This window comes from Dromiciops gliroides, chromosome 5, assembly GCF_019393635.1.
Source record: "Dromiciops gliroides isolate mDroGli1 chromosome 5, mDroGli1.pri, whole genome shotgun sequence".
NCBI lineage: Eukaryota > Metazoa > Chordata > Mammalia > Microbiotheria > Microbiotheriidae > Dromiciops > Dromiciops gliroides.
In genome coordinates this window covers 25,959,546-25,982,794 of record NC_057865.1, presented here as the reverse complement: position 1 = coordinate 25,982,794, position 23,249 = coordinate 25,959,546, and the positions used below count along the sequence as shown (strand labels likewise).

Below are 23,249 nucleotides of genomic sequence, written 5' to 3'. Positions count from 1 at the left end.
CAAGCTACAGGGGATTCCAGATGGTACAATTATGCTCATTCTCAGCTGGCCTGGCCTATAAGTAACCACAGCCTACTTTGTTTTTAACCCAGAAGCAGAACTCTGATTGAAATCTTATTCTCTATGGTTGAAAGCTTGGTGTGCCTGTGCCCCTCCCCCACTGGGCCACTGCCGCTGGAATCTGCTTACTGGTTCAAAATATGGTCACTCTGCCTTAGCTCCAGCAGAGACTGCAGTTATTTCTCCCCTGGGCAACTGCTGGACCCCCTGACTTGTTTGTAAGCTGAGATTCAGAAGACGCTGCTGAAGATTCTGATACTGCCGGCGCAGCCTGTGAGGGGCTCTGAGCTCCTCTCTCACCCCTGAACAGCAGATAATCCCAGCCACCTAATTAAGCCGTCTTTGGCTGGAAAATAGTCTCACTCTGTTCTTTTGTGAGTTATGCTGCTCCAGAAGTTGTCTTATGGCATTTTTTTTTTGGAGGTATGCAGATGAATTTGCTGGGAGCACAGAGAGTCACAGCCTTTCCTCAGCCATCTTGGCTCCACCCCCTCTCAATCATTCATTTTCACTGAGTTGTCCTTTCATAGTCTATAAACAGACTATCAAACCTACCTAGTTGAGAAAGTAAGGAACTAACTGATGAATTTTTAGGACAGAATATAAGGTATGACTATAATATAATGAAATAATTTAACTTTTTTGAACAAAGGTATTAAAACTTATACTTGCAAATGTGAAATATCCTTCAAAGTACTCATCTTGGGAAGCTATACATTTATTCCTACAATGTTGTTCTTGTTCAGAATGTCTTTCAACTCTTTTGGAGAAGAACGTTATTCTTAAAGCTTTTTTTTTTTTTTTGGTGGGGCAATTGGGGTTAAGTGACTTGCCCTGGGTCACACAGCTAGTAAGTGTTAAGTGTCTGAGGCCACATTTGAACTCAGGTCCTCCTGACTCCAGGGCCGGTGCTCTATCCACTACTCCACCTAACTGCCCCATATTCTTAAAGCTTTAGAATAGAGTCTCTAACTCTCATGTTCTTAGAAGTGGCTAGAAGAGGCAGTGGATAGAAAGCTGGGCCTGGAGTCAGGAAAAACTGAGTTCTAATGTGGTCACAGACACTAGCTGTGTGACCTTGAGCAAGTCACAAACTCTGTTTGCCACTGTTTCTTTAGCCACTCAGCATTGTTATGGGGATCAAATAAGATAATATTTGTTATGTGCTTAGCAAGATGCCTGGTGCATAGTGGATGCTATGTAAATGCTTATTCCCCCCACATTCCCTCCCCTCCCTTTCCCTTTCCTTCCCTGTATCCTCAGTTCTTTGAATCCTGGAATACTCTCTCAGATGAAACTAAATTTAAAATTCCAAAGCCACCAGTAATTGAGAGGATAATAGACAAATAGTTAAGATATAAGCAAGCTATCAATATGCATGCTAGAAGTGGCATCTTGTGATTGGACAAGAGATGGGTTGGTCATGTGGTGAGCAGAGAAAGTCTGAGTGGTTCATCACACCTGTAAGGTACTAAAGGGACCAAAGGGTTCCTGTGCGTTTGGTAGATGCTTGAAGAATTTGTTGGGTAAATGAGGATGAGAGGCACCTATAATCTTAGCATAATGGTTTTTTTTTCAGGTTTATTGATGATTAATGCCACCCCACCCTCCATGGCCTGTTCTTCAAATGTGTTGTCTGTGGAGTGTCTCAACACTGAAGAGGAAACAGCTTGGTCTGGGAGGGAAACATGAGCAATCAAAAGTCAAGTGGGCAGGACTCAGGGTTAGGAACTTTCTGCTAAATACTAGATGGTGTGACAAACACAAATAAATCATTGGATAGAAATCATAATGCTTATTATACGCGTTTCATAGGTCATTCATTATTTTCATTTCTTCTTCACCAAAATTTTTCAACTCTTCTGTGAATTCTTCATCCCTTCCCATTAGACAATGTTTGTAATATTCTTATTGGAAGTCAATAGGAAGATTGTGTGTATGTGTATATGTATAGAATAGGATAGACTAGACTAGACTAGAGTGACGGCTAGTCTCTCCAGAGCATTGCTATGATTCAGTAATGCGTTCAGACATTACATTCGTGGTGGAAAGCAAAGAAACTCTTCATTCATTTAAATTCTGGCCATAATGGAGACTGGAAGATGTTTCTGAAATTGACACTGTGTATTGCATAAGTTGGTTTCCTGCTTCAGTAGACTTTTAGATTTGTTGTCTCTCCTTGGCTTATCTTGGTTAATAAAGCAATGAGGGTGGAAGAGGAAGTTTTCAACACCTTTGCAATCTGCAAAATCTGGGTCCCAAGAAGATACTGCATCTAATTGTGTGAACTAGGTGGTTAATAAGAAGAGCCTATGTGACTAAATAGATGGAGCACAATATTTAAGAGACATATGATTTAGCTATTTGACCCTGAAGCTTTGCATGAATAAGGGCACATATGCCACATTGACATGCTTTCCATTGCTTAGAGAATGACCATGTTGGAAAAGTGGGGGTTTTTAGGGAGTTTCCCTCTGCCTTTTATTTGTTGTAATAACTTTCTTTTAAAATGGATTTACAAAGCTTTCATGTATCTTTATGTACAATAAGATCTAAGGAATTATAATTCTATTTGACTTAAGCATATGTGGCATAAAACAGAAGATGCTGCTGCAACTTTGGATTTTGGGTTTTGCTCACTCAGAAGAGTTAGTTCTATAAATGAGTCAAATCTGTGTTTCTCCCTACTCTTCAGCACGGACCTCAGTTTCCTCATATGTAAAATGAAGGGGTTAGATTAGATGGTCTCTGAGGTCAGAGCTATGATCCCTTGACCATTGTAAATTTCTATCCTAGTTTAATTTTAGTTTCTCTATACTATTTTCTTTTCATCTGTTGCTGTCAGAGATGGATTGTGGTGCTGGGTCATAGGAGAAGCACCTTTCCATTCCTGTTGCAAATACCACTGGAGGGAGAGAAATATGGGGATGTTGGTCCCTCTAGTCTGGACTTTCTTCTTTCCCTTTTTCTTTGATTCCCTCCTTCCCCCAACAAAGATCAAAAGTAGAAAAAGATCAGAAATATAGTTATACTGTTGTACACATCATTGTTGTTCTCCTTGTAAAGCTCTTTGGTCTGTCTGGCTACTTTGATTTTGCCAAGTGGATAGATTTCGAGCTCTTCAAACCTGTGTCTTGTATCTGCTACAGTAAATCTCCTTGAAACTATTGCTACTGAGACTCTGGCTGCCGAAAAAGAACAGGGAAGGAGACAAGGATACCTACAGATACAAGTGGTTGCTATTAAGAGTGTTTTGAAAAATTTCTAGAACAAGGTTGATGATATTTTTCTAGTTTTTCTACTAAAGTGAACTAAGAAATATCAACATTAGATAGATTCTAGCTTTCAGTGGCAACATTATAGATGTACCTTGGAAGTAAAACAAGATTCTATCTAAAAAAAGGGACATGAATACTGAGGCATGGTAGCTGTATTAGGTGGTATCTGGTTAACTGAAAAAAAAAGTTAATATTAAAATGTCATTTGAAATCTGCATTTTCTTTCATGTCTCACCTTTTTTCTAACTCTACTATTCCTGAATTTGATTCACTCTACCATAACCATTGTGGATTTTTAGCAAGTGTTATTATCAGTAGCCTTATAATCCAGTACTGCCATATTGCAAGAACACATGAGCCCCAAAGCAAAATGTGAGCTAACAAATTCAGCCAGTGAAAAAGGTGAAAATTGACTTTCAGGTGATGATAGAATGGTGAGAAGTTAGAGCTTTGGAAATTTTCCCTTGTGTTGTCATCCTTGTTCTCTATTTCAATGTGAACTGGTATGAGTATACAGTAGAGAAATCTCAATATTGGAAACTTTTTAATACAGACACTTACACATGCCTATCACATACACACACCATTGACGTCAAGGGAATTCAAAACATACAGTTTTGTTAAGGAAAATAACTTCTTATTTAAGAAAACGAAAACCAACATTTTGAAAAACTTTTAAAGTTAACTTTGAAATTTTTCCAGTAATTTTTATGTGACCTTGCATTTTATTTTGTATCTACCATCAAGTCTATATTCTATTCTTTGGCAAAAAAACAAACCCAACTTGGATCACCCCTATATCTGCTAGATAGCTTCATCCAGATGTCCAAAAGGCACATATAACTCAACATGACCCAAACAGAAATGACTATTTTTTAGCGTAAACATGTCTTCTCTTTAAATACCTTATTTCTATTGAGGGTATCACCATCTTCCAGTCATCTAGGTTTTTTTATTCTCCCTCAACTCATCTGCTTTCTCTTGCCTCTCCTTCGATAATCAGTTGACAGGTTTCATGGATTATTATGTATATTATACTCTCTTCCATCCCACATCCTTGGCACCCCTGGAAGAGTCCTTTCAGGGCAGCATCCCTTATCACCTTTCTTCCCTGATAGAAAGTAAACTTCTTGAGGACAGGTGTGCTCTGGCACCCTGTCTTTCCATCTCTACACACGAGCAGACACACACACACACACACACACACACACACTCACTCTCTCTCTCTCTCTCTCTCTCTCTCTCTCTCTCTCTCTCTCTCTCTCTCTCTCTCTCTCTCTCTCTCTCTCTCTCGTTTGTCTTGGTCTCTCCAGTGCCTGGTGGGATGTCAGTTGGTCACATAGTAGACTGACTAAATTCTGGTTGTTTCTAGGCTTTCCCCTGTCTGGCCCATTCACCACACGGCTACCCAATTGATATTCCTATTTAAATCACAGGTCTGACCAAGACCCTTCTCTCACCCAGAAGCTTCAGGGGCTTCCCATTGCTTCTAGCACTCCATGCAAGGTTTCTCTGTGTGATCTTGAAAAGTCTTCACAATCTGACTATCCTTCTTTTCCAGACATTTCATATTATTGCCCTATATTCTACTCTCTTTTCCAACCCAACAAGCATGTTTCCTATTCTCTGTACAGGTTTTCTACCTCCTAGAGACACTGGCTCTCTCTTTGCTTGGCTGCCCCCTTTTCTTCCTCCCCACAACGGGCTCTTTCTCCTCCCTTTTTCCAAGGTTCAACCCAGCTGCTGTGCTACTTCCTCCATAAATCCTTCCTTGAGCTCCCCCCATGCCCTCTTTCCTCCCAAATTTACAGTTTTCTTTGTATATGTTTATGTATGAGCCCTCTAAGCAGAACCCAAACCTCTTAAGGTCTGGGGCTTTCATTTTTCCTTTGGATCCCCCAGAGCCAAGCTTGTATATGATGTAATAAATACTTGACTGAATTGGAACATAAACTTTATGATAGTCAAAAAGGCAAACTACAAATAACCATGCAAAACAAAGGACAGAATCTCATACATGTCACTGCTTTTAGCTATACAGAGCCAAAAGAATTAAGAATGAACAGGCAGCTAAAATGCTCTTGTTCTGTCTCCTGCCTTTGGCCCTGACTTCCTTCTTTCCCCTCCCTTTCCCCCCCAAGCATGGTTGTAGTTAGTTTGTTCCAGCTCTGCTTCTGCTGATTCATTCTGTGTCTCCTCATACATTTCTGTATTTTCTGGCATGAGTCACATTTTTCTTTCTTTCTTTTTTTTCATACAATCAGAGATTTAGAGCTAGAAGGAAACTGAGACTCGGTCATGTGGTCCACACCAATCATTTTATAAATGAAAAACTGAGGCCCCAAGAAATTAAGTGACTTGTCCAAAGTCACACAGGAAGGAAATAATGGAACTTAGGTTTGAAATCTGTTTCCAAATCTATAAGTCTTTTCCAGGGACAAAGGTGTTTTAATATTCCATTATGTAAAAATAGGATTTATTCAGCCATTTCCCAATTGTTGGGTATATAGAGTGCTTCAATTTTTTAAAACCTTTTTTTTTGCTATAATAAATAGAATAATGATCAATACTTTTTGCATATACAGTTTGTTTCCTATTGCAATCATAAAGTATAATTACTTACTGCCCAATTGCCACATTTGCGCTGGGCTGGGCTGTTACTGGTTTCCTTACAGTTACATTGCAATTAAATTAATTATTATTAATTATATGCAATTATAATTAATTTATTATTAATTAAATCAATTAGTTTATTTTTTTTGCCATTTTATTGGGTTCTATACACTCTGTTCCATGTAATTTATAAGGACCTTGTCTTTGTAACTCCCATAGCACCTAGTAAGTCCTTAAATGGCTTTTGAATGACTTCAGTTAGGACCATGTTTAGAAATGGGAAAAAAAATAATTGTTGTAATGTACCTGTACACTGTTTGTATGTACATGAATATTTTAAATGAAAAAAATCTGGAAACTAATATCCTATGTACTTCCAAAGCATCTCTCTTTCAACCAAGTACAGAGGCAGCTAGGTGCTGCAATGAATAGCATGCTGCGTCTGGAGTCAGGAAGATCTGAGTTAAAATTCAGCCTCAAACACTTCTAGCTATGTGACTCTTGGCAAGTCACTTCACCTCTGTCTGCCTCAGTTTCCTCAAATGTAAAATGGGGATAAATGGCATCTACTTTCCAGGCTTGTTCTGAGGCTCCAAGGAGATAATATTTTTAAAGTGTTTAGCACAGTGTGTGGCACATAATAAGCACTACAGAAGTAACTGCTAGTCATTTTATCTTTATCACCACCATCACCACCATCATTGTCCTCTCGTTGAAGACTTGAAATAGCTTTAAGATGGTGCCTCTGTTGCTTTTTTTGTTTTGTTTTGTTTTTATTTAAAGATGTTAATGCCCCTTTGTTGCTTTAACTAGAATACAGTAAAACCTCCTTAATTTGGACACAACTAATTTAGAATTTGTGGTAGGGATAAGACCCTGTCATAGGTCATACCTTTACAAACTATTATGCATGACAAATCTATGTTCATATTTGCTTAAAAGGAATCACTTACTAGAAAATTCTCTCTGGTACCTGTTAGTCCAGAGTTTTATTTCTTTGGACCATTGCAAAATTTTATTCTGTGATCTTCAAAATAATCTCTAAAGATCAAAACAGACTAAAGTTAGAAGGAGCTTGAGTGCCTGAGTGACATTTGAGTGTTGCTTTCATCAAAGGGATTGCCTAGATAAATCACTAGGTCTCGAGGTCCTGCAATAGTCATTTTCTCTAACTCGAGGGTCCAGTTGTTAAGTTAAAGGAAGGGAAAATTGAGTTGTTTAGTTTTTCATAGTTCCAAGCTTTTTCTCTTAAGGAAGTTACCTTTCCATTCCCTTCATTCCCCGCCCCCTCCCCCCACTTCCCATCTTAGAAGTATGAACACCTACTCCTCCCTTCTTTTCAGGTTCTAGGAACTTTGAGAAAGAAAAAGAAAATGTTTTGTGCTCCTGCCCCCTTTCCTGTATTCATAGCACTTCAGTTTAATGAGTTGAGGTTTCATGATGATCTCTGAGCCCTATATATGAGGATTTTCACTTTGCAGTTGGCCTTAAATGTAGTGAAGCCTGAAGGGGCTTAAAAATGTGCTGCAAATATTGGAAAATATCACTTGTATCAAAAACCAGTTGTAGACTGATTAATCTATGACAAGTCTTAGTTCTTATTTTTCTTTAACTGAATTCTGCTCTTCTCAAAAGATCTTACTTTAGAAAATCTAATTCATCCATTTGTTTGACAAAGCTAGCCTAGAATTGAAGGTAGCTTTCAACAAAATGATTGCTTTGTAATTTAGGAGTAAGAAAGGAGTTTTCTTTAAAAATGGGGTAGTTCACAATCTTTTCTCCCTTTTTAGGGCAAAGCTGTATCTATGGGGTTAATTAATTTGAATAGTTGGACTAGATTTGGGGCTCACTATTTGGGACAGATTCCAAGCAGTTCGGGGGTAAGCTCTTTTAGAGCCTTTTAGAAATGTGGCTAGATACATATTTTGAGCAGCCAGGTGACTTCCATTATCCCAGCTTGAAGTGATTCTTCTAAGTGAAATAACTTAGTCTGTTATCAGTAGAGACTTTTGTTTCCTTGATCCCTACTGAGGGCAACGATCTCCCCAAATCCTCACTCTTTTGTCTGGCACCTGAGCCCCAAACCTCCTGTGGAGATCTGCTGTAATCTGCCTGTTTTCTTTCGCCTTCTTTTTCTTTAGGAGATAGACTGGGTTTGGATCTTAACCAAAATCTTTGGTCACCTTCACCAGGTTTGTGTTTGTGATATAAAAACTAAAACAAAAGCACCTGTGTGGCCCCCTCACTCTGTGAAGGCTCCAGGCAGGCCTGGAGCTCTCAGAATAATTTCAGCATTGATTGAAATGGAAAGTTACTTGCATTTATCATCACCATAACAATGAAACCTATTTGAAGGTACTTTGAGTGTGACTTTGATATGTTAAAAGTCTAGGTGGCTTTGGTACTTTTTCTGTGGTCCTCCGGTTTGGAGGGTGTTACCTTAAAGCTATAAGTGGGCTACTGCCAGAGCTGGGCCTTGGCTTGTGCTGGGGATGCGGGACTGTGCTGCTGGGCCAGGATCCTTCCTTCTACTGGGGGTGAGTGCTAGGGAGGAGGTAAAGTATTGGAGCATTGTGCCAAGACCATACTCTGCCTCCTGCAGGTGGTGGCTCTGCTGGGGCTCACCCTCTTCCCCTTTCAGGGATGTGGCCACTGGAAGGGCAGTGGTGGTTTTGGTCCTTCCTGGATCCTCCTTTAGTTCCTTCCCTCTGAGATTATCTCCAGTTGACCCTGTCTAGATTATCTCCCCCATTAGACTGTAAACTCCTTGAGGGCCCTCACTATTCCTCAACACCCCCCTGCCCCCCCCCCCTTTTTTGGTATCCCTAGCACTTATCTTGGCATCGAGGTGGTGCCACAGTGCATAAAGCCCCAAACCTGAAATAGGGAAGACCCAAGTTCAAATCCAGCCTCAAGAATGCACTAGTTGTGTGACCTCGGGCAAGGCATAGAACCACTGTCTGCCTCAGTCTCTTCATCTGTAAAATGGTGATAGTAATAGCACCTACCCCTAGGATTGTTGTGAGGATCAAATGAGATAAGAGTTGTAAAGTGGTGAGCATGGCGCCTGGTACATAGTAGAAACTATAGAAATGTTAGCTGTTATTCTTGTTTTTGTTTTTTGTTTTTTTTTTTGCAGGGCAATGAGGGTTAAGTGACTTGCCCAGGGTCACACAGCTAGTAAGTGTCAAGTGTCTGAGGCCGGATTTGAACTTAGGTTCTCCTGAATCCAGGGCCGGTGCTTTACCACTGCGCCACCTAGCTGCCCCCAAAGCTGTTATTCTTATTGTGAAGGAGCACAGCGTCTGACATTACTTGGCATGACTGATACTTGACAAGCTGATTTAATTTATTCTAATGTAACAAGAGAATGGGCAGCTAGGGCACAGTGGATAGAACCCTGTGCTTGGAGTTGGGAAGATGCGTCTTGAGTTTGAATCTGGCATCAGACACTTCCTAGCTGGGTGACCCTGGGCAAGTCCCTTTAACCTGTTGACCTCAGTTTCCTCATCTATAAAATGAGCTGGGAAGGAAATGGTAAACCACTCCAGGGTCTCTGCCGAGAAAACCCCCAATGCGGTCATGAGGAGGTGGACACAGCAGAAATGACTGAATAGCAACAGCAAACAAGACAATGAGGTGGTTTGTGGTGCAATGATTGGAATGACGCCACCTACTGGACACTTACTATAGGAAAGCTCCACCATGAGGAGGATGCCTCTGAGGGCAAGGACATGGGGCTTTTCCTTGGGGTCAGGAAGTGACGTTTGCTCCAGGGTGCTGTCTATCAAGGCTACCAGCCAATCAACTTGAGGAGCCTCCCATATTCTGGGAGGGGACAGGAAGGAGGAAGGAGGGCCTGGGCGGAGACCTCAGTCTCTTTTTGGTTCCTTCACTGTGGTGGGAGAGAGGGGAGAGGGGAGAGGGGGAATTCTGTTCTCATTCTTTCTCTTTCTATCTTTCAATAAACCCTTAAAAACCTAAACTCGTTTTATCAGTGATTTTAGTCATTTTCCCCCCAAACTGGGGAAACAGATTAGAACCCACATTTAGCATTTTAAATTACACAGTGGTCTCTTCCAAATCACCCACAGTGTAACACTGGGATCCACAGAACAAGCTGGCTATGAAATCCCCCTCCATATCATATTTGGGGCCTTTTATCTTGGAGTAGGCAATATCCTTATTCCTCCCTGGGTTTCTTTACATTCCTAGAGGTAGATCACCCCCACACAGTTATATTCCAGTTCTCTCAGGATCTGAGGAATAACCTATCGTGGAAATTGACTTTCCTTATTCACCACCATGGTTCTTAAGTCCTCTTCCAGTGCATTTTTAATTTACATCCCCAGCAGCAATATTTTACATCCTTTGACAGTTTAGATAAACTTCTCTTATAATTTGCGCTTGACTTCATAAGGGTTTTGCCAAGATCAGATGGGATTGCACTTTTCACTAGTCTTTACAAAAGGACATTTTTTACTTAGAGGTCAGTAAGAACAATCCTAGAGGATTGTTCCATATTGATTCCATATTGATAAGGAATCAGTTATAAAAAAACCCAAAACAACCAAACCCAGTGATTTTTAAAAATCTGTGCCGACACGATTTCTGCTATGATATAATCAAGTGGTGGTGTGTACTTGTACTTTTTTTTTTTTTTAGTGAGGCAGTTAGGGTTAAGTGACTTGCCCAGGGTCACACAGCTAGTAAGTGTTAAGTGTCTGAGGTTGGATTTGAACTCAGGTACTCCTGACTCCAGGGCCAGTGCTCTATCCACTGCACCACCTAGCTGCCCCAGTACTTGTACTTATTACTACAATGAGAATGATAATCATGGCAATAGCCAGCATTTCTATCATGTTGGCTATCTACCAGGCACTGCACCAAGCACTCATTTGACCTTCAAAACAACCCTGGGAGATAGGTGCTGTGGTTATCCCCATTTTACAGATAAGGAAATTAAGGCACACAAGTTAAGTGACTTGCCCAGGGTCCCACAGCTAGTAAGTGTGAGGCCAGCTATGAGCTCCTGTCTTCCTGACTCCCACCTACTTTGTAGTACATCCTATGACAGGATTTGGGGTAGGGTGAAGGATTGGAATTCTTCAGCATGTTGATTTGTTTGAGAATATAGACCTTTATAGATTGTGTTATTTTAGAAAAAAATGAAATAATGCACTTTATTAATATCTTTTTCTTGCAGAAGACCATCTCAGACATGTAGAAAAAGATGTTTTGATTCCTAAGATTATGAGAGAGAAGGCCAGAGAGAGGTGTTCTGATCAAGTGCAAGGTAAGATTCGAATATTCATCTAAAGATCAAACACATTCTTTGATAATGTGAACTGAATGTAATCCTTAGCCTCAGAGTCAAGTGGTCACTAAATTAATATGCATGATTTCCTTCTCACTAGAATTCTAGCTATGAGAACTTTAGGAAGGCTTCAATTTATATACAATTTACAATGTTCTCTAAAACCATGTAGTCAAAATAGTTCTTCAGAAATGCAGTCCTAGATATGGAGAAGAACCTTAAAAACCCCTTCTTCCAGTGATTGATTGTGGTAGGTGAGAAAAAGCAACATCAAGCCTTGTCATCACCTTTTAAAAATCCACTTTTATCAACAAAGTTCATGTGTGTGTGTGTGTGTGTGTGCGCATGTGCATATACATGCTTGCACGGCTGCACTCGAGTGTATATAGACATGTATAAAGAAGATATGGCCTGAGTAGTGGGTTTGAGTCAGGCAATGGAGTGCTGTGTTTTGGGTGGAGGTTGTCAATGGGCAATTACAACTTTACAAAACTTATGTGAAAACATGGGTTTATTACATGAGAAATGACCATGCATGTGGGACTTGAGCAAGTGCAAAGAGTTCACAATCCAGACAGAAGCCGAACCCTGCAGAGAAAAGGATCATTCCATGAGAGTTCCTTGGCTCCTTTATGGAGATCTGGGCAGGGAGAGCATTCATTAGGCCCCAATAAGTAAGATTAAAAAAGTGAACTTGTGAAGAATGACATTGACATTTTCTCTAAAGAGGAGAGGCTGAGTATTTTAACTTTGCTGTAAGGATGTTCTGTCTGCTGCTGGAGTTGTGCCAATGATGCTTTCAGGGACCTTATGGTGAAAGGGCTTACATCCTAATTTAGTGAATGCTAGTGAATACCTTTGTGCTTGAGCACCCACCTATGCAATAGTCATTAAAAGAATAATTATAGCAAGATAACAACTTGTTCCAGTACCACTTTTATCTGAATGCCACCATAAAAAAATGAAGAAAGGGGTAATAATAATAACTGACATTTGCATAACTCTAATCTCACATCCTCAGTATAAGGTTATCATCTGACTTTGGGTAAATCACTTCAACTTCTTGGGTTAGGATTCAGATCTCCTCTCCTGGATTATTGCTGCTGAAGATGAGGAAATCAGTTGAAAGAAACAAGTAGCAGTTATTAAAACCGTTGCCATTTCATTTGATTTTTCTCCAGGGTCAACATTTGTAAAATATCCATTTATATGATGGAGAGAGTTAGGTGTCCCAGCTAGTGGTAGCAGGTGGATGAGATGAGATGGTTGTGCAGAGCAGTGACAACTCTGTTAAATCTACAATATCGTTAATTCTCAGTCTAAGGAATTTTTAAAGTTTTATTTCTATGTATAGTGGCAAGGGCATTGGATTTGGAGTAAAATGACCCAAATTATTATTTTTTTAGGTGATAAACATTTTTCTTTGTAGTCTTGAGTTCCAAATTTTATCCCTCCTTCCTTCCCTCCTCTTCCCCTTTCCTCAGGTGGTAAGCAATCAGATACAGATTATACATGTACAATTATGCAAAACATTACCACATTAGTCATTTTGTAGAAGAAAACTTGAATAAAAGAAAAAAAATGAAAAACAGCATGCTTCAGTCTGTGTTCAATTTATATTAGTTCTTTCTTTGGAGGTGGATAGTATGTTTCATCATGAGTCCTTTGGGGTTGTCTTGTATCATTGTATGGCTGAGAATAGTTAAGTCATTCACAGTTCTTCATCAAACAGTATTGCTGTCTCTGTGCACATTCTCCTGGTTCTGCTCACTTCACTATATATCAGTTCATACAAGTCTTGCTTGTAATATTCCATCACCGTCGTATACCACAACTTGTTTAGCCATTCCCCAACTGATGGGCATTCCTTTGATTTCCCATTCTTAGCCCCCACAAAAAGAGCTGCTATCAAAGGACCCAAGGTCTGCTTCTGCTACTTAGTAGCTGGGTGACCCTGGGTAACATTCCTTACCTGTCCAGGCTTCACTTAGGTCATCTCTGAAAGGAGAGGGATGGACTTGTGGACTTCTGAGGTTGCTTTTAGCTCTTGTGCCATGACCTAGCAGGTTTAGTAGGTAGGGATGCCTCCCTGTGCTCCTGTCTGCCATTTGTTCTGGTCAGTACCAGACAGGCACCATCAGCTCCTCGGAGGAGTCTGTCCCTGCAGATGCTGCTGTAGTGGGGGCACTTGTTGCAAGGTCAGGGTCTCTCTCAACACCTCCTTTTCCTCTGGTTTTGATGCTCTGCTAATTGTTTGGCTCCAAGTGCTTGTTTTTTCTTGCTTCGTGTTCTTCTTTGTCAGCATCACACAGCTGTGTGACTGACTTCTGTGTCCCAAAACATCCTTTGAAAACGCTGTTGTCAGTCTGTGTGTTGCAGAATTGTGGTGGTGATCAAGTGAGGCTTACGCAGATGGAATGAGGCCCAAGACCATGAGTGCTGCTTCTGCCTTCTGAATTACAGCTGGGCTATGATAGCTTTTACCTGGTTCATTAGAAAGCACTTTATAAATGTCTGTTGACTTGATTTATTTTAATTCTGTGTGAATATTTATGTTCTGGTTGCATTTCTTGTAACAACATATTGTTGGATTCTGTTCTCATCCATTCTGTTATCCTTCTCAGTCAAATGGGTCAGATCTCAAACCATTCATATGCACAGTAATGACAGTTAGTTTTGTATTTTCCTCCATTACATTTGATTTTACTTTTTCCTTTCTTTGCTTCTGGCACCCATTTGAAAAGGAGAAGGTTGAGAAAGAGAAGTAGACTTTGTCCCCTTGCTCTTTGCTTAATTCAGTCATCTTATGTTCCCTGGCTGCCTTTTATCCATCGCTCAGAGCCAATCACAGGTTAATATGCTCTCTTTTCTCCCTCCTCTCCCCTCCTTTTCCCTTTCCCTTCCCTTCTCCTCTCCCATTCCTTCTTCTTTTCCTTCCTTCCCCTGCTGCTCTTCCCCATCCCTCTCCTTCCTTTACCTCTATATCAGGAGATAAATAGAATGTTTCATCATTAGTCCCCTAGAATAATTTGTTCCTAATAGTCATTAGTTCCTGATCAGTTCTTGCTCCAGGCTTATGTCAGTGTCAAAACAAAGAAGGAGGTGTATATGAGAGATGTTGCAAAAGTAGAATAATCAGTAGGACTTGGCAGCTAATCAGATGTAGGAGGTGAGAGAATGAGGAGTTGAGCATGGCACCCAGGTTGTGAGCCTAGGTAACTAGGAGCATGGTGTTATCTTCAGCAGTAGTAAGGAAATTAGGAAGAAGAGAGTACTTGGGAGAAAGATAACAAATTTAGTTTTAGATATCTGTACAGAAATCCAGTTTGAGATTTCTACAGAAGTTGTAAATGCATAATTGCAGGTCAGGAGAGAGGTTGGGGTTGAACAAGTGGATCTTTCATCTCCATAGATAATAGTTGAGACCATGGGAGCTGATGAGATCACTTATTTTTCCTCCTTCATTCTGGAAGAGGACCAATGACCTCATGAGTGTGATGTTTTTTTTTTAATTATGAAAGTATTTTATTATTTTCCAGTTATGTGTAGAGATAGTTTTCAACATTTGTTTTTATAAGATTTCTAGTTTCAAATTTTTTTCTCTTCCTCCCCTTCCTCTCCCCCTCCCCAAGACAGCAAGTAATCTTATATAGGTTATATATGTATGATAACATTGAACATATTTCTTCATTAGTCATGTCATAAGAGAAGACTTAGAGCAAAAAGGAAAAACCTCAAAAAATAAAAACAGCAGCAAAACCAAAAGAAATAGTATGGTTCAGCCTGCATCCATATTCCACAGTTCTTTTTTTTCTGGATTTGGAACTTTCTTGTACTGTTGTGTCGCTGAGAAGAATCCAGTCCATCACAGTTGATCAACACATAATGTTGATGATACTGTGTACAATGTTCTCCTGGTTCTGCTCATCTCCCTCATCATCAGTTCATGCAAGTCCTTCCATGAGTTCGATGTCTCGACTTGTGCTTGAATTGGATCTGAGTGAGGAAGAGCTGTGCTAGTCATCAGCCTTTCTTTCCGGAGTCCAGTGGCAAGACGAAGGTCCAGACAACTGGTGATGGCTCAGAATGCAGTGGGTGACCTTGGCCTTTCTAAATAAAGGTCTTTTCCAGGTCTCAGACAAACTGAGAAGGGCAACAGCCACCAACCAAGGGCTAAGTAAGAATTGAGACAAAAGATGACTCAATTTATCATCCCAAAGATATTAGCCTGGAAAGGAAAGATCCTTAGAGTTTTTGAAACTGTACTGTGCTACTTTCTATAATGCTTCAGCACACTTTTTAAAAATGTGCTTTAATCATACCTTTATTGGCTATATTAGAAGTATCTAGAGCTTCTTTAAAGGTTTTTTCTGAATTTTTCAAAAATCTGGTTGTGTTGTTCTTATACAAGATAGATGAATTCAGACATGGGAGGTCAAGAGACTTAGAAGTAAATCGTAGCCCATCAAGGTGAACTAGGTTGGCCAAGGTCACATAGGTACCATTAGGCAGATATGAACCCAGGTGTCTATCTTCTAAACCCAGTACTATGCCATTCTACAGGAAAGCATTTTTCAAAGGAAAAATGCATGTAGATTAGTCCAATTTTATGAAAAGCAAGATTTTAGAATCACCAATTTAGGTCTAGAGAGAACTTAGGAGTTGATCTTTTCTGTCTCTTTCATTTGATAGATGAAGAAATGGATCCTTAGAGAGGTTAATGACTTGACCAAGATCATTCAAGTAGCATATCAAAACCTCTATTATGTCGGCTCAATGTAGGAAGAAATGCCTCTCTCATCAGGTAGTTCATTGATGTTGACCTTGAAGTGATCCTGGATGTCCTTGATGGTTTTGGTGTCACTTTCAATCCTGTTGCACCAAACCAGCCTGCCCCCACCACTCTGTGTGAGTAGATGTCGTAGTTGAAGGTAGTTGAACAAGTTTACTCATTCAATGTAACCATGGCCTGGCCAAACAGATTGATTGACCACAAGGTTACCACACTGGAAATCCTTGAACTGCTCACAGCAGGAGAGCTAAGATCCCAACTTTAGCCAAGGAACCCAGGGAACTTAAGAGGCAGAAACAAAGAGGGGCAGGCAGAGAAAATACTTGGAAGTGGAAGGTAGAGGGTAATGTTCAAGGAACAGCCAGGAAGCCACTGTCTTTGGATAATAGAGTATAAGGAGGAGAATGAGGTGTAGAAACCAGACAAAGGAGTGGTGGGGGGGTAGGTGATGAAGGGCTTTGAAAGCCAGTCAGAGGATTCTCTATGTGATCCTGGAGGGGAGGTGACATTGACTTAACTGTGCTTTAGGAAAATCAATTTGATTGCTGAATGCAGGATTGATTGGAGCAGGGAGACTATAGTTTAATGGTTTTCTAGGCAGACTTTTCTGACCTGAAATGCTTTTCACCATCTAGTCCTTGTTTAACATTTCAGTGGAGAAGGTAAGCTATGCATTTGAGTGGAAAATATAAAACAAAGAGTCCTGTTTTTAGCGATAAAACTGTTAGTGGGCAGTTAGCACTGCCATTTACTGCTGCAGCTGAAGAATTTCTTTAAAAATGAACTAAAAACATAAGAGTTATCTGACAAAAACTCTTTGGCTTCCTCCAGTCCTCTCCTCCTGCGGGCCCCTGTGATCCTTAGTGAAGAGGATGGGCGTCTCTCTGGTGGAGCCTGGCCGCTGTCAGCCGAGCTTTCAGGAGTGGGCATTTGCTCCCCAAGGCTCTGTCACTGGGAACATTTCTGTCCCTTGGGAGCTGCCTGTTTTTGAGAATGACCTTTGTACCTGACAGACCAAGCCCTGGGAAGGGAGAGCAGAACTACAGCTTGGACTTGTGCTTGTGATGGTTGTTTAAATGTGTATGGACATTTCAAAGCAACACTGCTTTACGGCAAATTAAGTGTCTTATTATGACCTGTTCTTATCAGAAAAATGGATAAGAATAAGGGTGAAGTACTGAGTAATCCAAGCTGATGTATATGCTTTGGTGTAACTCTTTTTCTCCCAGTGACAAAAATGGCCAAGCTCTGGTAATCAGAGCAAACACCCTCCAGGTGTTGGAAAAGATTAACCCCTTGGCCCCTGCAGACAAGCCTTCCAAAGCCCAGCTGGCACTGACAGGTGCCATGCTGGTAGTCTCAAGAGGTTACCCTCCACCTGCTTCTTGCTGGGAAACTTCAGAAAAGGTTTCAGGTGAGCTAGGCAAAGGTTAAAATAGATCATCCTAAAAGTTACACAATCAGCTTCCTATTGCTTGTAGAGTTGCCTTACTCTTATGCCCCAATCAAAATGCGTCACTTAAATTTAGGTTTTTAATTTACAAGATGTTAGTAGAAGGGCTCACTTGAGTCATGGATGATACACATTATATTCACATTAACTTTAGAGAGGTATCATGTACTACCCTTGAAGGAGAAAGCAATAATAGCTTAAAATTGAACTTTTTTTGTGCGTGATTTTATATGGTGTTTGAAAACCTTATAATTACTTGTGATTCTTTAGAATTGTTAATTTCAAAATTGTTGTTGCCTTCAACAGACAGGTGGAAGTTTAATGGATTTTTTTCTGATTAAAAAAAGAAATATAATTTTATATTGCCTTTGCCTTTTGGTTCAGCTATAAAACTAGCTGAATAAGGATAAAAAGGAAGGAAAAATCTTTATCTCCATTGTCATAATCAAAGTAAAGTGGCCTACAGTGGTAAATCGCTCATCTTTAGGATGTTTTTTAGAGTACATCTCTTGGCTTATGATAACTAGGAAATTCTTTCAAAGACTGGGTGCTTGTGAGCTCCATTTCTACGCATTTGTTGTCTTAGAGGTGTTATAACTAAACTGAGCTTTTTGTTTTCTAATAGATCACTGATTTTCCAGGCCATAGAGCAAAAAGTACATAGTTTATGTAAGGCTGGATGTTTTGGGTCTGCATGTTACTAAGAATGTTCAACTTCTTTTCCCCAACTTGTGGGTTAAGAATGAACTTCCCTGGCCGTTGTGACAACTGTGCAGAAAGAACATTAGAAGATGCAATATATAGAATCGAGATATTTTTCTTCACCATTGTTTCTTTTTTCTGTTTGTAGCTCTTATTCCATTAAATAGTTATGTATGGGACCTTATATAAAGACAACAAGCTTGCTAATTGTATTGTTCTTGAATAAAGACATAGGAATTTTAGTAAGTATCTGCCTGCCTGCCTAACACCCAAGACTTGGTTTACACAGAAATCTTTCCTGGTTGATTTTTCTTAGCATTGCAGCCCAGCTGATCACAAGAACTGGGTCAGACCGTGAGCTCTACCACTGCAACTTTGGTTTTTGAAGGGAATGGAACAGCTTTTACAGGGACAAAGAGAAATGAAATCACTTTCAATGAAAGAAAGACGCCTCATTATAGTCACCAACAGCAGTTATTGACAGCTACACTTCCTATTAACAAGGAGCATTTAACTAAGAGTTTGGCTGTTGGATCTTTGGACTTGATCTAATTTGCTAGCATTAATTAGTTTCTTTTGAGCACAGACACTTGGTGCTCACAGCTATAGATTTGGAGGGCTAATTAGGATAGAAAATTGAACAGAATGGGGTAAGGCATTAACCTTCAACCATTACCAGCTGGGACTCTGATAAAGACCACAGTCCAAATGCTCTCTATTCATGTGAAGAGTACCCTAATGAATATCAATTTCAGCCAGGTTGCCGTATTCTTACCAGCACTAATTTTCCTTGTCATTTTTTTACTGTCTTCTATCATATTTTAATTATTTATACCCTATTGGTTTTTAATACCCATAGGTGACAGATTTGGTTTGAGTTGTACACATCAGCTATCTTATTTTAACAAATTAAAGTTCGTCTTTATCAATAGGTAAGTAACTATACATTGACTCTTAGCATGAAGCGTTGCTTAAGTCATTTTTTATGTATATGGCTAAAATCACTGTTGTAACTATTTTTCAGTTTGGTACAAAAAGCATCCCAGGAAGGTTTGCTTAGCATAGATGTGTTTTACGTTAATGTGAAAGAAAGGAACTTTTGTCATCTTAATACTATAGAGATAAATAAACTGGGGACAAGTAAATCGTTTTGCCCTTTTGATGTTTTGAAAACAGTGTGTTGAAATACCACTTGGAGGTGAATTGTTTTGGGCAATGTTCAAATTTTTTTTTGTTTGTTTAGATAAAGTTAACAATGTTTTCTTTTTATATTTTCTTTTAGAAACTTAGTTTTGGTTTCATTAGTGAAGTTATTAGCCTGAACAAGAAGAATCCTAGTCCTATTCATTTGTTATTTAACCTTGAGCACATCTTCAGCCTACCTTCCCCTCCCCGCTCCATTAAAATGTTCTTTATGAAGAAAAGGGTTGAAAGAGCAAAAGTTAAAAACTGTAGGAATTGCATTAGAAATTTGCCCTTGCTCTCATAGGCTTTATTTATTTATTTATTTATTTCTGCAGGGCCTACCTCTGATGCCTTCATGATATGGAGGTGACCCTGAATTCTGGAAAGATGTGTCAGCAGAGTGTAGTCACTAGCAAATGATACCATGCTGGAAAAAGGATCCGGCTGTCTTCAGTAGATTTTAGGTCTTTTCTGGGTACCATCCTACTTGGTGATGAATCTTTTTGGCCATGGAAACCCATGGAACAAAGACAAATGCGAAGTGGCTCTGTCTTATATGGCCTCTTCTGCTTATGCAACGATCATAGCAGAGATATATAAAAGGAGTCGTAAGATATGAAGAATCACAATTTTTGGATGGTTTATAAACATTAACTTTTCATTCTAAATAGGAAATTTTTGCCCAGTGAAGAGTGAGTAGCTTTAACACTGAAGTAATTTAATCCTATCAAATCTTGGCTTTCTTGCTATAATTGAAACCAGAAGACAAAAGGAAGTTACAGCTAGAGGAAAGGATGACTTACATGTTCTTTATGGAGAGGTAAATAAAAGGGTTGGAAGAATTAGACAATAAAGAAACATTTCATAGGACACTTTGGTCATCTCATATTGCAGTGACCATAATAAGTACTGATTAAGATCACCATGAAATAATTACAACTTAAGTACCATCATGTTGTGAAGAACTTGTTAAGTTCCTCCAAATCAACTTATAGACTTTGAAACTCATTTTCTTCAATGCAAAGATTGGTATAAAATGTTGAAAAAACATGGGTCATATATAAGGAATGAGATATACTAAATATTTGTAGGCTATAGAAACTTTGTGACTCTATATAATGAATATTTTTTTTTGAGTAGGTACTGGGTGTACTGAGCACCCAGTAACTACACACACACACACACACACACACACACACACACACACACAAATATACAAATGTCTTTCCAAGATAATTTATTACTGTTATGGGAGGTGTTCTTGAATCAGATATCTGTACAGATAGACAAGTAATTTGTTAGAACAAAGATCAAAATCACTTGAAGTTAAAATAATGGATGAGAAGGGAACAAAAGGAACATGGAAGCATAGTTATAGGACTAGAAAGGTCTTTACATGTCATTTAGCTGATTCCTCACATTTTAAAGATGAGGAAATGGAAGCCCAGAGATGCTAAGTGATTTATCCAAAGATCCACAGTTAATAAATATCAGAAGTGGGGCAGCTAGGTGGCGCAGTGGATAGAGCACTGACCCTGGAGTCAGGAAGACCTGAGTTCAAATCTGGCCTCAGACACTTAACACTTACTAGCTGTGTGACCCTGGGCAAGTCACCTAACCCCAATTGCCTCACTAAAAATAAAATAAAATAAATAAATAAATATCAGAAGCTGGTTATGAACTCAGGTCCTTGATCTCCAGATCTGTTGTTCAATCAATTTTTCAATCAACAAGCATTTATTAAGCTCTTATTTTGTTTGGCACTGTGCTAATTGCTGGGGATACAATGCAAGCCCAAACTAGAAAAACAGTTTATGACTTCAAGGAGTTTACAGACTGATGAAAAACACAATATGGAAATACATTGAGCTGGAGAAGGAAATGGCAAACCACTCTAGTATTTTTGCCAAGAAAACCCCAAAGAGAGTCACAAAGAGACATAACTGAAAAAAATGACTAAACAACAGTACCTTTGGGCAGCTAGGTGGCATAGTGGATAGAGTGCCAGGTTTGGGGTCAGGAAAACTAATTTTCCTGAGTTCAAATGGCTGGGTGACTTTGGGCAAGTTTCTTACCCCCTTTTGCCTCAGTTTCCTCATCTGTAAAATGAGCTGGAGAAGGAAATGGCAAACCACTCCAGTATCTCTGCCAAGAAAGCCCCAAATGGGGTCGGAAAGAGTTAGACATGGCTGAAAATAATGAATAACAACAGCAAATACATGATACGTGAAAGATGCAATTAGAAAGAAGGTTACATCAGAAGGAGAGAAGGCAACATCAGAAAGTCTTCCTGCAGAAGGTAGCATTTACCACTTACTCTAGAAACAGTAATCAAGTCAGTACTACATTGCTACTATAAAGGGTATGGCAACATACTTATTTGTGGCTTAATTTAAAATCCTTTTGTTTGTATACATCACAATTCGTTTCCCTACTAGTTTGATATAGCACTGAATAAGCAAATAAATTTAAGTAGAATTGGCATGGCCCAACCATGAGCAATGAATATGTTTTATTTTTGTGTTTGAGTATTTTATAGTTGTATTCATATTGTGCCTGTGTGTCTCTCCGTAGGTAGTCTCCCTGAATGATTTTGAATGGAACTTTTCGTTTCTTCCTGTTGGATGTTTTTTCTTGGTAATCTAAAGAAACGCTGATTATTTATGTGGATTTATTTTATATTATACTGCTTTGCTGGAGTTATTGTTTCAATTAATCTTTAATTGAATGTTTACAGTTCTCTAAGCATTACATTATATTATTTGTAAAAAAAAACCTGTCTCCTCTCTACTTAGGCTTTTTTCTCAATTTCTTTTTCTCATCTCATTAATCAAGCTTGCATTTCTAACACTATGTTATATAATAGTGGTGATAATGGATATCCTTTCTTTATCCCTGATCTTATGATGAAAAGCCTTTAGTATTTTTCCATTACTTATGATACTGACTCTTGGTTTTAGATATTCTGTTTACTCTTTCATTACTATGCTTAAAAAAAAAAAGATGTATTTTTCTACCTCTGCTTCTCTTGATATAATCATGTTTATTGTTGTTATTATTTTTATAGTCTGTTATGTTTATAATTTTTCTTCTATTGAACCAATCCTATAATCCTGATATAAATCTTTACTCTTCAAAGTATATAATCCTTTAAAGATATTACTGCGAACTCTGCTAATATTATATTATTACTTCATTAAGGAGATTGGCTTGTAGTTTTTGTTTTTTGCTTTGTCTTTCAGTTGTAAAGTATCAAGACGTTTGTATCACAGAAAAAAATTGGTAGTATTTCCTTTTCCTCTTTTTGCAACCAATTTATGTAATATGGGAGTTAATTATTTTTGAATGTTTTGTGGGATCTACCAGCAAATCCATCTTGTTCTGGTTTTATGTCTGTTTTTGCATTCATTTATGATTTGTTCATTTTTTTTTCTTGGAGTTTGTCTGCTGGCCACAGATCTGTGATCCTGGCCATTGATTTCCTCATCTGTAGAATAGGGACAGTGTACCTTATACCTTACAAGTCATTTTGTATTCTGTATACTTGACCATACATAGCACATTTACCTAAGATCACACAGCCCCCTTGACTCCAAATCCATTGTTCTTTGTGCTCTACTGATCAGTTTTCACTGTGCCATAAATACACAGGAAGATTATTCTGTCAAAGGCTGTCATTTCCAGGGGAAGAAGGGGCAGGGTGGGCATCATAGAGAAAGTTCCTGGAGGGGAAGGAAGCCAGTAAGAGGGAGGGGCTACAGTAGGAGTGAAGAGTGAAGAGCTTTCTCTGTCATTGTAGAAGTCTGGGAGGAGAGTCAGGAGTGGAATCCTAGGACGTAGGTGTAAATC

The 23,249-nt window shown here is 39.2% G+C and overlaps 1 protein-coding gene across 2 annotated transcripts in view; it reads left to right on the top strand.

Annotated features, from left to right (window-relative positions):
* CMC1 (C-X9-C motif containing 1) overlaps window positions 1–23,249 on the top strand; it is an 84,128-nt gene that overhangs the window by 11,027 nt on the left and 49,852 nt on the right. For both annotated transcript variants that reach the window (XM_043969313.1, XM_043969314.1), the window contains exon 2: window positions 11,158–11,247. In XM_043969313.1, the coding sequence (XP_043825248.1) occupies window positions 11,158–11,247 (90 nt within the window). The remainder of the gene's footprint in view (window positions 1–11,157; window positions 11,248–23,249) is intronic.